General features: G+C 35.0%; 1 protein-coding gene across 1 annotated transcript; it reads left to right on the plus strand.

Moving 5' to 3' along the window:
* Positions 1-5137: 5137 nt before the first annotated feature.
* Positions 5138-12499, plus strand: LOC131061279 (uncharacterized). Its single transcript, XM_057994862.2, has 3 exons — positions 5138-5363; positions 11280-11368; positions 12101-12499. Exons 1-3 carry the CDS (start codon positions 5195-5197, stop codon positions 12224-12226), a joined length of 384 nt encoding a protein of 127 aa, XP_057850845.1. The 5' UTR covers positions 5138-5194; the 3' UTR covers positions 12227-12499.
* Positions 12500-15132: the final 2633 nt, after the last annotated feature.

The raw sequence follows: 15132 nt of genomic DNA on the forward strand, positions 1-15132 counted from the left end.
TTATTATTACCCATTAATGGGTCCCTGAGGGTTAATCCCCCTTTAGAAAAAGAAGAGGTTAAATGGGATCCGCCAACTAAGGAGTGGATAAAAATAAACTTTGATGGGGCATCTAGAGGAAACCCGAGAACCTCGGGAGTGGGAGTAGTTGCGAGAGATGATAAAGGGGTCATCCTTTTCAAGAGTGCACGAAGATTGCAGGATGGAACAAATAACAAAGCAGAGGCACAAGTGACACTCATGGCCACTGAATTGGCTATAAACATGAAAATCCCAAAGTTGCACCTGGAAGGAGACTCCCAAGTATCAATGCAATAGCGAAGGGTAACACTCCGTCATGGAAACTATCCCATTGGGTGGAGATCATTCGAGAAAAAATCAACTCCTTTGAGGATTTTCGGGTCTCCCATGTCAGGCGAGGTGCCAATGTAGTGGCGGACCTCCTCTCCAACATCGGATGTGACATGACAAGCCAAATGGCCAAGTGGTGGAAGGGAGATGGCAAAGTGTGGAAGTGGAATTAATGCAGTCCTAGAAGTATGAAAAATCAATAAGCATGCAAGATAGCCCGTAAGGACAAGGACGCCCTTTCAAAGACACTGCAATTAATGAGGCAGTTACCAAGTGCAGAGTATCTGTTCGAGACAATGGCGGAGGACAACAAATCTGCAGTGAAATGCTTTTCCATTTATATCATTGATTATGCGTTTATGACCCGTCGCAAACGATGGTGGAGGAATTACCAATTTGGTTTATGAGCAATGTATTATCAAAGAATCGGATTAATGTGAGTTTTTATGTCTTTTGCATTGTATTTTTGGAGTTAACAAGTTTTGAGCAGGTTCAATGGAGGCAAATTTTACCCTAAGAACCGAGAAGAAACTGGTTCTTTTTCTGGGAACAGTGTCAGATAAAAGAATGCAAGGACTCTTCAAATACAAGGAAGAGAAACTACGGAGTGTAGCGCATCTAATGCTGGGGGAGGAGTTGGTGCACATTCACTTTAGGTACAGGACGAATATGGAGGTTTATTCCTTGATTATGGCTTGGGCATGCGAATTTGAACCAGAGGTGGAAAAAATTAAGCTCACAATGACAAAGTTGATTGATGGGGACTATTTGATCAACCTTGACTCCATTTTGTTGTGGGTGATCCCTCAAACTGGAATCCGCATTCGGGAAGGAGATGTCGAGGAGGAGATGTTACCCTTTGTTCACGGGCCAGAGAATCGAATAAAGGAGCAATGCAGAGAGTGGGCTTGCATAGGCTGGGAAGCCATGAAGCTCTACGTCAAACTCATAAGAACATATGAGGTACTAAAAGCCCTCAAGGTGCATGGAGGTGGGAAGAGAACTGCGAGACCGGTTTGAGGAAGGGCGAGCGGTCCATTTTTTAGCAAGTCTAGAAGGAGACCCAGACTTTGGGAATTTGGATTGCATCTCGAAGATGAAGACCGAAGCAGCCAAAGGAAAAGCTCTGGCAGACATTGCAGATGAGGAGGAGAAGCAGACGAACCAGAGCGATACCGACTGAGGGGATACAGTGCTAAAAACTCATTTTTTTACTTTCTGCTAGTTGCTGGTTTAAAAAAAAAAAAAATATTTTATGGATGACTGTAATATTTAGTGCAGAAATGCAAAATACTGGTTTTATTTCCGTTTTAGCTTGAACGCTCTTCATAGTAGGCTAGGACTGTTAGTTTTTTGGGCCGATGTTGAAATCTGTATGGCCTCGGATTATTGTAGCATTTTTTTGGAAATCAATATAACACAAAAATTACCGATCAAAAAAAATAATATTAAATTATTATTATTATTTTTTATTAAAATATATATATATATATATATATAAAACACTTTTACAAAAATATATATATGGGGGGGGGAGGGTACCCACGTGCCCCCCCCCCCCCCCCTTGGTATCTCACACTACCCATGGTAGCGCTACTACCAAAAGGTAGCAGTTCGCTACCATTGGTAGCACTGCTACCTTTTGGTAGCAGTCCGCTACCAATAGGTAGCAGCCGCTACGTTTGGTAGCAAGCTACCTCCCGCGTGGTGGGGGTTATTCCCCGCCACGTGGGTTATTGTTTATTTATTTATTTTATTTTTAAAAAAATATTTACTGTGAAAAAACTCAGTCTCCCAGAGACTTAAAACTAATTTCCAGTAGCATGGGTTTTTTTTTATCATTTTTCAAATACCCAGATTCAGGAAGGGAAATTTCTCCAAAACAATACCATACTAGCAAAATGAGGTGAATTTACACAAATTTAACATCAAATCTGCCAAACCCCCAAACTAAATTTCATTCTTAAACTTATATAAGAGAAGATTCATTGGAGTTTTAGACAAATTTTTCTCAAGAATAGCCAAACCCCAAAATTTGGTTTTAATTTTTGAGAATCAATTTATACAAACAAAATTGACATCAGGAGGTTTGGAAAGGAAGCAAGGAGGGTTTAAGATTCAAAAATTCAAACTACAACTCCTCCATTTCCCCAAAACATAAGATTTTTAATCTATACAACCAAATTTCTACAAAAAAACACCAAAAACAATTTTCTTTAAGCAAGAACCCAAGAAATAAACCAGAGGCCTACCTGATTCAGCAATCCTGACAAGATCGAAGGAGAGCCCCACCTGCAAGCTCCAAAAATCTTTTCTTTTGCAAAATCCCCAAATTTTCATTCTCCAAAAATATTTTCCAAAAAAAAGTATCCTCCAAAAATAATTTTCAAACCTAGGTTAAATGGGAGAAGTTTGACCAAAATTTTTATTTTGGATTTAAAATATTTTATTTAAAATAATTCACCCAAAATCATTCTTTTAAACTATATCAATAAATTAAACTTGATTTTCAATTTAAAATATGATTTTCTCAAATAACTGAAATTAACCTTTCTATTTCAAAAAAAACCAACAAGATTAAATTAATTCTATTTCAATTAAATTTAAATCTTTCTTTTCCCAACAACATAAACATAATAAATTAAACATTAAAATTAACCATTTAATTGAACTTGCTACCAACCTGAATTGAGCAATTCAATTAACGATTAATCACATAAAAATGGAGCCTATTTAATTTAGTCCCCAAAATACTAATGCGTAAACACACATTAAATCCAACTAGATAAAAAGGATTAAATACTCAGTTTAACCACACACACAAAACACACAACCCAAGAAAGTCAAACAAACAGACGACCCACAAACCCAACCCAAAGGGAATACCGACGACGACTGATGATGCTCACTTGAGCACGACTATGGTCAAACGAGGATATTACGACCACCTAATCCAAATTCTAAGGACCAAAGAGGTACACTCAAACCTGCGAATCCAGGCGGAGACGAACCTCGCACCCATGCTATACTGTACCTAAAATCTCCTACAACCAAGAGTCATACATGCATACATATAAACTTAATGAAAACGTTAGCTCGAGATAATAACACAAAATAGGAGAATTAATAACTTGCATACGAATTGGTGTGAAAACCACATTAACAGGTATGCACTAAAATCAAAACATCTGACTATAATCATTATATTATGATAAACTAACCAAGGTCAAACTGAGATTAGAAATTGATTAGGGCGGGGTACTACACAATACAATATTCAAAGATTTGATCTAAATAATGCGAGAACATACCCTAACTAACTACATTATGCATCATTTAAGATGTGATAAATCTTAAGGTTAGGATTTGGATTGTGATTCAATTAATGTTAATGATCTTTGTAATCTGACTTTGCATTTAGTTTATTCTAGTTTTATTTTAATTCTAGATTTAAGTTTCATTTTTTTTTAATTATTTATGTATTTTTACAAAATTACAAATAATAATTAAAAGTTATTAGAGTTCATTTAATTTATAATTATTTATCCTATTAAAATTTAGTTTATTATAGAACAGTTATATTTTGAAATTTTATTTTAATTTATATAATACATTTTAATTTATCTCTCCATCACTCTTTATCTCTCTATTTACCCTCTCCTTCTTCCTCTTTGTCTCTCTTCATCTCCACATTTTTCTCTCTATCTCTCTCTATCTATCTCCTTACCTCTTTGTGCATCTCTCTCTCTCTCTCTCTCTCTCTCTCTCTCTCTCTCTCTCTCTCTCTCTCTCCTCTTTATGCTACTCCATGTTTCTATATCTCTTTATTTATCTATCCTCTATTTATCTATCTATCTCTCTAAATCTTGTTCACACACTCCTTGTTACTCCTCCCCATCTCTAGATCAATATCTCTCAAACTTTCACACACACTCCTTTTTTCTCCCTCTTTATCTCTATCTCTCCCCCCTCTCTTCTTCTCTCTATTACCTCCTTTATCTCTCTCTTGCTCCCTCTACCTCTATCTTCCCATCTCTTCCTCTCCCTCTCTACGTATATCTCATTATCTCTATCTTTCTTTTTTAAATTATGTTTGGATCCCTACAACTAGATGCATAGTTCATTTTAAGCTATCATTTCTTGATTGAGACCATGGTTGCACAAACAATATCAATTTTTAAATGGCTTACCAATTGAACATATGCATTGAACAAATATACGCAAAATATACCAAAAATTTCCCTAATTGACCTTCCACACCTTTTCGGCGTACCCATTGCACATCAAAGTGCAATTGCTAGTATATATGTTCTTTTTTAGGTACTTAAAAAATATGTCTTCAAGCTACCATTGAAGAAATGTATAGGTAGACTAGAGAGAAGGGTTTTGAACTTTGATTCAATAATAACAATAATATATAGTTGTTTACTTAGTTAATTTCTATAACAATAACAATAATTAGTTAATTTCTATAGCATTAACAACAATTAGTTAATATCAATAATATATAATAATATATTTAAAAATAATAACTAGATTATTTGCATATTATTTTATTAAAAATAATGAAAATGTTTTTCAAATTTAATATGTATTATTGATTAAATTGATAAAAAATATTTAAACATAAAAAATTATATAAAATTATTCATAAATTAAATATTTTTTCACAATTAATAATTTCTTAAAACATCAAATGAAAAGCATAGAAAAAACCAAACCGTCATAATAAAATCATATGACTAGGGGTGGCCGTCAAATTCCACCCTGCTCCTTGTTCATTTTCCTTTTCCTTTTTATCTTGCAACAGCAGTATTTTCATTAATGCTAATCCTTGCCAGAAATGCCGCCTCGTGCAAAATCAAAAAAGTCCCAAGCAGATAATGCCTCTAAAGATATCACGCCCAATTCTAATTCCAATTCGTTTCCAGGATGCATTCGACAGGTGACTCCATCTTCAGTGGCTATAAGTGTGCATGCCAAGCCCGGATCCAAGCTCTCTGCCATCACAGGTTTTACCTCTTCTTCTTCAATTTTTTATTTAATCCATATCGGTTTCAATGAGGGACCATGAAATTCAATACAGGAGACTTTTCCCTCTTGCAATTTTTTCTTGTATAGTTTTCCATGATTTCAAAGCAGTTTTTCCTTTTCCTGGCTCATTTATTTTAGGGCATGCCTGCTTCCTCTCGTGTTATTTGGAGTTCAGGAGTGTAGGGTTCAGAGGAACAGTGTGTAGGTAGTTTTATGCATCTATGAATTATTCAAATTGATGACTTCTATGTATTGGGTATTGATATCTGCCTGATCTTCGATTCCTTCTTTGTTACATGATTATTATGAAATTCTTGAATATATAAGTTTGATTTTTTTTTCAGTTTTTTTTTTCGAGGGGGGATTTCAACTCACCTCAAGATGACCTCCCATGAGTGGTCACATATGTTGGATCAAACTGTACGCTACCCGGAATGAGCTATGGTAAGACTATGTATTCAATATGGTTTGTGAATTACTTGAGGTGATATATGTACCTCTCAATTCTCTGTCAAAGGAGGATTGGCAAACAACACATAAATTATGTGTGAAACTGGAACTGAGATCATTTCCTGCCGAGAAACTTTACTTTTAAAACAAGGTTTTTTAAAATAGATTCATCATATCAACTACAAGCGTATTTCGTTCTGCCCAATGAGTACAAAAACTTAAAAACGATCACATCCAAAGACATTTAACAGAAAATGGGATAAAAATAGCAAGCGAGAACAAAAGAAAGGTCAAGAGCTTAGGAAACTTTAGGGATTAACAAGGAAAGATCAACTCCAAAGATCTAGAAAGAAATGCATTAAAAGATATGAATATCCTATAAGGATATGAATTCAAAGAAGTCATTTAAGTATCTGGAGCCGATAGTGCATGAAGTGGGTGTGACACCAAAGTGATCAAACATGTAAAGGAAGGGTAGGAGAGAATGGTAATCAAGAGTTCGATTAAGATCAAAGAATGGAAATAGAGGAATCTAATCCAAGTGAAAAGGCAGTAAAAGCCTGCAAAATTATCCAATTTAATAGTAAAAGGAAATCTGTGGAAGGTGAAAGAAGGGAGAAGCAATACACATCTTAAAATACAGAAAGAGAACATGGTAGATATGGCAAAGGGATCCCAACTTTTATTTTGAAGAAGTGCTTGGAAACAGAGCTTAAAACACAAGCCCAGATGGAAGATTCACAGAATGTAAACAACTTAATTTCCATGCAAGGAATTGATTGCAAGCATATAGGTAAGTATGAAGTCATGGGAAAAAGCTAGCAAAATCTGAAATGCAACTTTGTTAATGGGATGCATTGCAAAAAAAAATAAAATTGTATAAATGCTATGTTAACAAATCATTCTGAAAACTGGCCATTTCTGGGTACAAGTCATACCAGAATCAGGTACAGCATGGAATCAACTGTGGGTTTGCATAGGGTTCAGTTTGGGATTGTCGGATTTTCTTGGAAATGTTGCAGCTTGAACCTGGGTGATTCTCAGGTTGAGGTGGAGAATCCAGAGCAATTCTAGAGCAATTCCAGAAGTTGGTGAAGTTTTAAATGCAAATTTATTAACTCTTTAACGCATGAAACCCTAAATGACCGTCGCCACACTATACCCACATCTGAATCTACTCATAGAAATATAAATGGAAAGCTGATTGAGTTCAAGCTTTATCCCTAGTCATTCTGAACATTACAACTAATACTTAGGATATTGGTTGAGAGAGGAGCCCTACCCTAATGAAGGTGGACCCTTGTCCCATAGGTAGCAGATATTTTCACAAAGACTTGACCAGATTAGATTCTTTTCCTACTCTTTTCTAATGTGGACTCAAGAAGCAACTATTGATATTTTTCAGAATCAATACTACTTTCCATATCTAATAGTTACTAACAGATATCTATTAATAATTTAATAACTACTAATAGTATCTGAATTTTTAATATCTATATTATATAATAGCTGTAGTATTAACATATCTATTCTATTTAATAACCATTTCAAATATGGTTAAAAAAATAAAACCGTATTATGATCATTTTTAGAGAATATAGTTAAAATTTTAAATTTAAAATAGTATTAGCTTTATATTAATATATTATAGTTTTTGGGCTTGCAAACATATCTATTTATGATTTTTATATTTTTTTGAATGGATGTACCCAACCCGCCAAATTTTTTTGCCATACCTGCATATCATATCCACATACCCAATTCTGATTCCAACTCCAATTTGATAACTCAACATATATGTTATTTTATGATGCATACATTTGTTTTTGATAATTCAAGTGATGGATAAGGGCCCTCACCAATTCTATTAAAATATTAAGAGAAATTATATTTGAGGTCTTACCTTGTTTGTGGATAGAGCATATGATCTTGTGTTGACATCTTTACAAAATTAGCAGTGTTCATGCCATGATTCCTAACAAAGCCTCCCCTAAAGACTACACATTTGACATTCTTGTACAAAACGACCTAATGGGAGATTGCAAGCTATGATTGGACATTGATAGGACTTATATTAATGACATTGAAATGCCTTGACCGAAGTGACTATGACAAACAATTAGACATTTATGAAATTTGAGCCTTAGGTATTGTCTTCTTTTATGTAATGTTCCCTTTTGAGAATTACCCTAGATTCTGCCCTAGATTCACAAATTCAATAAATGGGGAACATAATATAGTTAGAGATATAACTTTACCCAAAGGATGTAAAAGCAAGATAGATCCTTGTTGAGATCTTGCAATCATGTTAGACAAATATTGAAGATAAAATTCATAAGATCAATTATTACTAGGGTTAAAGTTCATGTATTCATAATGATTTTAGTCATATAACATATCTAATTCATTGTTTGGGTTCAATCATAACGGAGCTCGGATAAGGAGACATGATAGGGTGCCTAAAACAATTCTCTACCCTAGGCCCAAGAGCAGATATACCATCCCTCTTGGCCTCATGTGGCCTTCCGCCATCTCATATGAGGTGATGTACCTAGTGAGGTGTCCTATAGCTGTTCTCCCTCAACATGCCACCCTTATTCACCCTCCTATGATTGAGACTCCCTTGAATCCATCCCAACAATCGGTCAATGTAGAGGTTGGAGGAGAAGCTACAATAGGGTGCCCAAAGTGATCCTCTACCCTAGGCCCAAGAGTGGATTTACCATCCCTCTTGGCCTCATGTGGCCTTTTTCCATCTCATATGAGGTGGTGTACCTAGTGTGGAATCTGTAGCCGTTCCCCCTCCTTGTATTACCTTTCTCACCTTGCCATGATTGATTGTTGTATATTTGGAAATCATATAACTACTCATGTCTAATATACATGGTGTTAATTGCATAGATATTTTATAGTGGTATATAATGATTGTGCATTTTTTTCTGCATTCATCACGTATATATATTAACAATTATTCATGCATACCAAAAGAGCCAGAGTATTATTGACTGTTGATAAATACGGTTCAGATCTGGACTGATTTCTATATTGAAGACTGCTGATCTCCTTCAATGCTTTTCCTTTGATATATCTGATTCTTAGATTGCTTGATTTCCCTTCATGATCTGCATGCTCGTATCTCAAATCTGCATACGTATATTTTTTTAAGATCTATATGAACACCAGTATTAGCACAGGTTCTACATATATAACTGCAATTATAAAGGGCTGTATATATTTTATAGATCTGAAATATTCTTGTGATTTTCTTCTCTTAATTGATCTGTTATATCCATTTCATTTTTCTCACTTCCTATGCCCTTGTTCATCCTCCTTGGATCACCCTTTTATACCACTCAGCATACCTCTTCACCAAAAGAGGCGACACTCCAAGAACGGTCAGTATTAAATAAAACATAATTAGTTTATTATTAAACCTTCTCAAAGAGGTGCTGCCCCAGATAAAGTTGGGCCACATTCTAATTGTATTTTGACTCTGTTTATTCTTCAAGTCGCCTATAAGTGAGGTCAGACAAGCATAGGGTGAAAATTAAAAAGCAGTCAGCCCCCCTTGAATTAACCCAGGTTGGCCCTATAATGAAATTTGATTTTATTATTTATTTATTTTCTTATCCTATTTGGTCGGCCCTGCTTACCTGTTTTTTTTTTTTTGGCTGCAACCCTATTAATATGGTTGCAATTCCACTTATTGACGGGACATGACATTTTACCATGCCTTCGTTTCAAGAATCCGATAGCTTTCATTGTGACATCCAATGAGGGATTGTGTGTGTCTTCCTTTCCTTAGAGGCAACCTTGGATGACAACCACTTCCTTGATCAGTGCCACCAACCTTGATTCTATTCCATGCATTGTGCCCATAGAAGTCAATCTAGAAAATTTTGAGCCTGTGTAGGGGAGAGAGGAGAGTCTAATAGGGCTCACTTTGTCAATGGCCTCATTTAGTCTCACCCTGAATTTGTCCCAAATATAATATTTTCCCAATGCCTTAGTTTGGTCCTCGTCCCCTGTTATGATGAAGATACTAGTGACAAATGTAGACAAGATGTCCATGTTGACCCTGCACTTGGTTTGTTTGTGCCTTCTATGAAGTCCAGTCCAAGAACCTCCTAAATAGCTTATAGGATACCATCACACTAGAAGGAGAAGACTCTTCTCATCTTGGCTTCTTTAATTTCACCAATGAAACCGTTTGACATAGGTCACTGTCAATGTTGATGGTTGGCTCCATGATTCTTGTTTCTCTGAGAACTCTGGCTAGCTGTGTAGAATGCTAGGAGTAAAATGGAGTTAAAGCTGGTAAACATCCTTCCAAAGAGACATCTTGAACATGTGCAAGTGTGTGAGGCACCTTGCCATCCCAAGCATTAATTATAAGTGATGTCAATGGCTGTTCCATCTACACTTTGCATGATTATATTGACTGGTTGCATTTTCCCGAAGCTTCCATAGGCATGGGAACTATTGACATCATTACTGATGATTGTTTCTTCAGGATTATCGATGTCTTGAGAAAGTCTGCTATTTTATTTTCTTTGCAATAGCAATAATTTTCCTATGAATGAGGATATATAATCCATTGTCTCCCAAGTTTCATTAAGGATATTGTGGATTATTCAATTTGTTGAATATTTTTTCCTTATATATAGGATAATTGCCATGGAATCACCTTCAATTAAAATCTAATCAGTGACGGATGATTTTATCAGCTGGAGGCCAAGTAGTAAGACTTTTGCTTCTGCTTCATCATTCATTGCTGGTCTTAACATTTTGGAGGCAGCTTTGGCCATGTTTCGTTGGAAGTCTCTAGTTATGCACCCTGCATCTGAAGTGCTTGCCTCTTGAGGTGCCATCAAAATTGAGTTTACACAAGATGAAGATTTGTTTTTAGTTAAAAGATAGTCTTATTACTTGCTTGCCAGTTTCAAACATTTGTTACATGCTACTTGATGTACTTGTGGGACTAGATCCATTATTTTAATCTTTTTTAAAAATTACAAGGCAATAGGACCTATGTAGCACACAAGCACTTTTAAGATTTTGTTAATAGGGAGAGGGCTGGTATACATAATCCAATGCTTTGGCTTTTTCACCCTCTATACTTTTTCCTTATTAGCAAAGCCTTTGAAGCATACTGGCTTATCATAGCTTATTGATTACTATAACATTTGTGGGTAGTGATGTATACCTAAAATATGATATCCTCTTTGATAGGTGAATTGGTAGAATAATAAATGTACACACACACATACATAAACATAATTGTCACCCTCGATTCAGGAACAAACATATATGTATAAATGTAAAATTGTAGGCACATGTTTGTGGTTTTAAAGGTTATGGGTGTGCACGTTCTTGTGAAAATTTTATTATTGTACTGTCATTTTGTCTTTTGTATTTGATTGTATAGTCATGGGGAGAAACAGATATTGGTGATGAGGCAGTTGGAGTACAGATAGATGCACCTGCGAGAGATGGAGAAGCAAATGCGGCACTGACTGAGTATATTAGTTCGGTAAGAATTATCTATGCCTAGCTATACTTCAAAAGTTTTATTGTGATTTTGGAATATGGTTAATGCTACTAGGATAAGCTGGCTATAGGAGCCCACGGTCTATAGGATTTTAAGGCTCCATTCTCACACCTGGGAATTTGGAACCATACTTTTTCCTTTCAATGTTTGAATTTATGATTTAGAAAAGGTCTAACTAAAATGTGACCTATCACTAAACAAAATTAAAGATGATTATTCTCATAAGGATATTGCCAGAAGAGAGTGAAACTAATACATGTATTACACTGATTGTTTTGAACCTAGGTATTTTGAAACACAAACTTCATAATAGTTAATCCATCTTATCATTGATGGAATGTTCATGGCTGGGATTGCACTTCTTGACAGCTTTTATGTGAGAACCAAAAGCATTCCATGAAATTTAGTTATGTTCTATATGGGAAAGATTACAAATTTTGTCCAACGATTATTCTTTTTGCAGTAGAATTTGCAATGAATCTTCATGACTTTCTTGTCAAGTGCTCCCATGGGGTCCTATGTGGAATTTATTTAATAAGTGTTGTGGATTGTTCCCACTTTGATATTTATCTTAACCACATATATGGAGTTTTAGTAGCTAAGTACATTAGGTTTTTATTGTTCTCTCTTTTGTGTAGTTCTACTTGTATTTGTAAATAGCCTCATTAAATCATCTCCTATCATGTTACTTAGAATGGGCAACTCTTTGAACAGGTTCTGGGATTAAAAAAAAGACAGGTATCTTTAGGTTCTGGATCAAAATCAAGGGAGAAGATTTTGCTTGTAGAAGACTCTTCATTACAGCATGTGTATGATGCTCTGAAGAAAGCTTGCAATTGAAAAGTATTTTGGCAAGTTATATTATTGAAGGGTTTATACAACATAAGATTATTTATGATAAAGTAATGTACTGGTATATGTGCATATTTTTCATGTGCCCTTTCTTTGTTTACGAATGGTCGGATAGATGCACAGATGATCTAGTTAAGAATGTGGCTAAAAGCTTAGCTTGCATGATAAAATGGAATCCACTTTTGGAGACAACATGAACAAAGCCATTAGATTTTACTTCTGTTTAATGCCATTTTTTTCCATAATGTTTATCTTTGAAAATTCCCTTGTTTCCTTAATATGACACATTCCACAAGGTAAGGAATGGCACATCTGCAGTCATACAAAATTAGGGCCTGCAATGTAATTTATTGCTCCCGACCATGCAGATCCATGATCCTTCTCTTTGCCTAGCTCTGTGCTTGCCTTTTTGTCTGTCAATCAACCTAAAGTTTCCTCTTTATACCCTTTTGCTGGAAAGCATTTCAAAAGTTGTTGAAGGTAAACAAATATATAGCTTATTTATAAAATTTTCTTCTTGTAAGTTGATTCTAATTTGCAGTTGAAAATTCATAATTTATTTAATGAGGTGAGCAGGATAAATAAAATGTGAAACTAGTTACCTCTATGCTTGAGCTGTTCCATTTTATCTTAGAGGTGTTGCGAACCAAATTTCAACTTCTAATTTGAGAAAATCCATATCAAAATTTCTCAGTTTTAAATAACAACTAACTCTGCCATAGTTAATTGTAGTACCAGCGTGGAGTGTGTATTGGTCTTCAGTACAACATTTAAAGTGATCATTCCTCAAGTGTTTACTTAGCATTCCTTAATTGCTGATGTGAGAAGCATTTGATCAATTTTTGGTGCAAGGAGATTACCTAATTGAGTTGTAGGATTTGTTTCTGTAAAAGTATTCAAATTTATGTTCAAAAGTGGAATGTTAAGGATTTTTTTCTTTCTTTTAATTCCTTAGACAATATTCAATGCTATTAATGTATGCTCTCTAGTTATCTCTGATTATGAACTGAAACTTCTTTGTTTGCAGGTGGCTGTAGATAATATTTATTGATTTCGATATTTCTCCAGCATTCTTCACGGCACATATATATAGGCATTGCCTTGTAAGATCAAGGCATGCCTTGACCAGACATGTCTCATGACACATGTCCGATCAAGACATGTCTTGATCAAGGGTGGTGCCTCTTCATAATGCAAACCGATAACTATCAGTTAATATAAATGCCGATACATAACAAATGATAATCGATGCCAATCGGTTTGTGATTTAATGCGGTTTGATTATCATTGTAATCGATAATGAACCGGTTAGTTTCAAATGCAATTTTAGTTATCATTAACCGATCACTAATCAGTTTATTATTAATGCTATTTCATGGTAATCGATGGTAAATGCAACCCGATTATGGATCGGTATAAGAGCAAAAATATGTTAATACAATAACTATTGTAGTTATCATATGTCATATGACAACTAGAATAGATATGCAAAATCGATTACAATCACAACATATAAATGAAATCACTGCATAGCAAATACGATCATATCTCGATTGATGATAGAAATGCTTATAAAGATGATTATGATGCCTACCATTAGCATGTAGATTTATCGATAGGATAGATGATTGAATGAGAGACTTCATTTATCTCTCATTCAATCATTTATCTTACCAAAGCTACATTGTTTCAACACTCCCTCTTAGCTAGGGAAGATAAATGGAGCTCTATGTAAACATTGAAATAATCATCTAATTATATAGCATCACATTTCTCATAATAGAATGTATTACATGACCTCGTAATACAAAAGATCAAGTCACATATGCTCATGACGTGATGTATCACATAACATGTAATATAGAAATATATCACATCATCTCGTGATATAGAGATATCACATAGCACGCGATATCAGTATCGCATAACACGTGATACCTTGGATATAAAATAATTTGAGAATATTGAATTCTCTCATATCCAAGTTATGGTATGTGCACTGACATTACGTCACATAATGTCTACCATAACATATCATGGCACATCGATGAGTCAAGATGATATAAAGTCAGCATGATATCAACATTACAAGATTGTCACCTTGTAATGTTCAGTACAAGTGTTCATTATCTAAAAAATCATCACCTCTTAGAAATGGACACAGGGGGAGGAGGCCATAAAGTCATAGCATGACAAAAGAAGTTTACACATTAAACATCTTATATATTAGTACAGATTATAAAACAAACTACAATTCAATCATACCAAGTCCTTTCCTGAAGTGTTCAACTTTTACTCTGAATACAGGCTTGGTCAGTATGTCTGTTGTCTGGTCTCCTGTATTGATATACTGCAACTGAATCACATTCCTATCCACCATATCTCTCACATAGTGGTAAGGAATCTTTATGTGTTTGGATCTATCATGAAATACAGGGTTCACAGAGAGTTTTATACAACTCTGGTTATCACAATGAATTATAGTAGGCTTCAGTGGCTCACCAAATAATCTCACAAGTAGTTTTCTAAGCCATATAGCTTCTCATGTAGCCATGGAAGCTGCGATATATTCAGCCTTTGTAAAACTCTGAGCTATTGAAGATTGTTTCCTGTTAATCCAAGATATCATGGCTGAACCCAAACTGAAGCAACATCTTGAGGTGCTTTTCCTATCAATCACACTTCCAGCCCAATTTGAATCAGTGAACCCATGAAGATCCAAATCAACTTTCTCATACTTGAGTCCATAGTTAAGAGTACCTTGAAGGTATCTCATAATATGTTTCACAATGATAAGATGTATCTCCTTAGGTTCACACATGAATTGGCTCAAGGCATTTACTAGATAACAGATATCAGGTCTAATATTGACCAAGTACATTAACGATCCAATC

This window comes from Cryptomeria japonica, chromosome 11 (assembly GCF_030272615.1).
Source record: "Cryptomeria japonica chromosome 11, Sugi_1.0, whole genome shotgun sequence".
NCBI lineage: Eukaryota > Viridiplantae > Streptophyta > Pinopsida > Cupressales > Cupressaceae > Cryptomeria > Cryptomeria japonica.

Excerpts from the sequence above, each read along its gene's own strand:
- LOC131061279 (XM_057994862.2), top strand. The coding sequence starts at position 5,195 with ATGCCGCCTCGTGCAAAATCAAAAAAGTCCCAAGCAGATAATGCCTCT. Across the intron at positions 5,364-11,279 it reads CAAGCTCTCTGCCATCACAG|ATATTGGTGATGAGGCAGTT; the intron begins GTTTTACCTCTT and ends GGGGAGAAACAG. Across the intron at positions 11,369-12,100 it reads TGACTGAGTATATTAGTTCG|GTTCTGGGATTAAAAAAAAG; the intron begins GTAAGAATTATC and ends CTCTTTGAACAG.